Source organism: Phaethon lepturus, unplaced genomic scaffold (assembly GCF_000687285.1).
Source record: "Phaethon lepturus isolate BGI_N335 unplaced genomic scaffold, ASM68728v1 scaffold25859, whole genome shotgun sequence".
Classification (NCBI taxonomy): Eukaryota; Metazoa; Chordata; class Aves; order Phaethontiformes; family Phaethontidae; genus Phaethon; species Phaethon lepturus.
In genome coordinates this window covers 28,602-29,796 of record NW_010563360.1, presented here as the reverse complement: position 1 = coordinate 29,796, position 1,195 = coordinate 28,602, and the positions used below count along the sequence as shown (strand labels likewise).

At 54.5% G+C, this 1,195-nt stretch overlaps 1 protein-coding gene across 1 annotated transcript in view; it reads left to right on the top strand.

Annotated features, from left to right (window-relative positions):
* Position 1: 1 nt before the first annotated feature.
* The window catches only part of SLC7A14 (solute carrier family 7, member 14), a gene marked incomplete at its 5' end in the record, with an annotated part of 14,838 nt that continues 13,644 nt past the window's right edge, over positions 2-1,195 (top strand). Inside the window, one exon of the mRNA XM_010294557.1 lies at positions 2-275. Within this exon, the coding sequence (XP_010292859.1) occupies positions 2-275 (274 nt within the window). The remainder of the gene's footprint in view (positions 276-1,195) is intronic.

Here is a 1,195-nt window from a genome sequence, read left to right as displayed (position 1 = left end):
CCGGCGGGTGCCGTGGGGGGCGGCAGGCCATGCCCTGCGCACCCGCGTCCTGCGCACCAAGCCCGTAGAGTCGATGCTGGAGGGCACAGGGACCGCCACCGCCCAGGGCGCCAGGCTGGCCAAGGTCCTCACCACCCTCGACCTCATCTCCCTCGGCGTTGGGAGCTGCGTGGGCACCGGCATGTATGTGGTGTCCGGCCTGGTGGCCAAGGAGATGGCAGGGCCCGGGGTCATCGTTTCCTTCATCATCGCTGCCGTTGCCTCCATCTTGTCAGGTGAGTCATGTGGGGGGAGTTTTTGAGGAACACACCATCTCACGCATCCTCTGGCTCCATTCACGGGTGGACATGGGGCAGGACCCACGCTCAGCAGCACAAGCTACAAGGAGGCAGTGACTTCTCCATAGACTAAAATACCCTTTCACACTGGGCTTACCCAGCTCATGGGGTACACCGTCTCTCGTTGCCCAAATCCCAGACCAAACCTTGTAGTGGGAATCAGCGGCCCAAGCATAATTACCCCGACGAACTGCTGACGGCTTCCCCAAGGATGGAGCCTGTGGTCAATGCATTTTAAAACACCAGTGAGACTTTTGCAACGCATGTCCCAGACAGAGATCACAGCCAAACCACAGCATGGGAGCAAGGGCACAACGTGGCTTGTGGGACCCTCTGTCTCAACAGGAAAGATATCGGTGGACAGGAAAGATATCGGTGGCTTGAGTAGCACCAGGGCCATCTGCTTTTGCTGTGGACATTGCTAGCAGTTAAACAATTCCCCGATTAGTTTTGGAGTTTATTTTATTGGCTCCTATTCACTCAGGATCACTCTTTGAATTTCCAAACAAAACAAAGAAACCCCCAAAAACAAACGTGCAGAGAGAGAGGAATTACGTATTTTAGTGAAGAGCCGGTGAGTTCCATCGCCTCTGTAGGAACCCAGCGGAGCATATGGCTCAAGCTGCAGTTTCCACATGAAGCCGGTACTGCTGGCATTTGTCCTTTCCAGATCAGCGCTAACACGATGATGTGATGTTCCTGCTCTCCCTGCTCAGAGGGCTTTGCAAGCTGTGTCAGTCTGGTATCCAGCTTTTCTCCACGGGTCGGATAAGGAAACTTGAGTAAATGACAAAGGGCTTCGACAGAAGACAGGAAGAGCAAACACAGCAAAATGACCCAGCTCGTCTTTCCAAGTC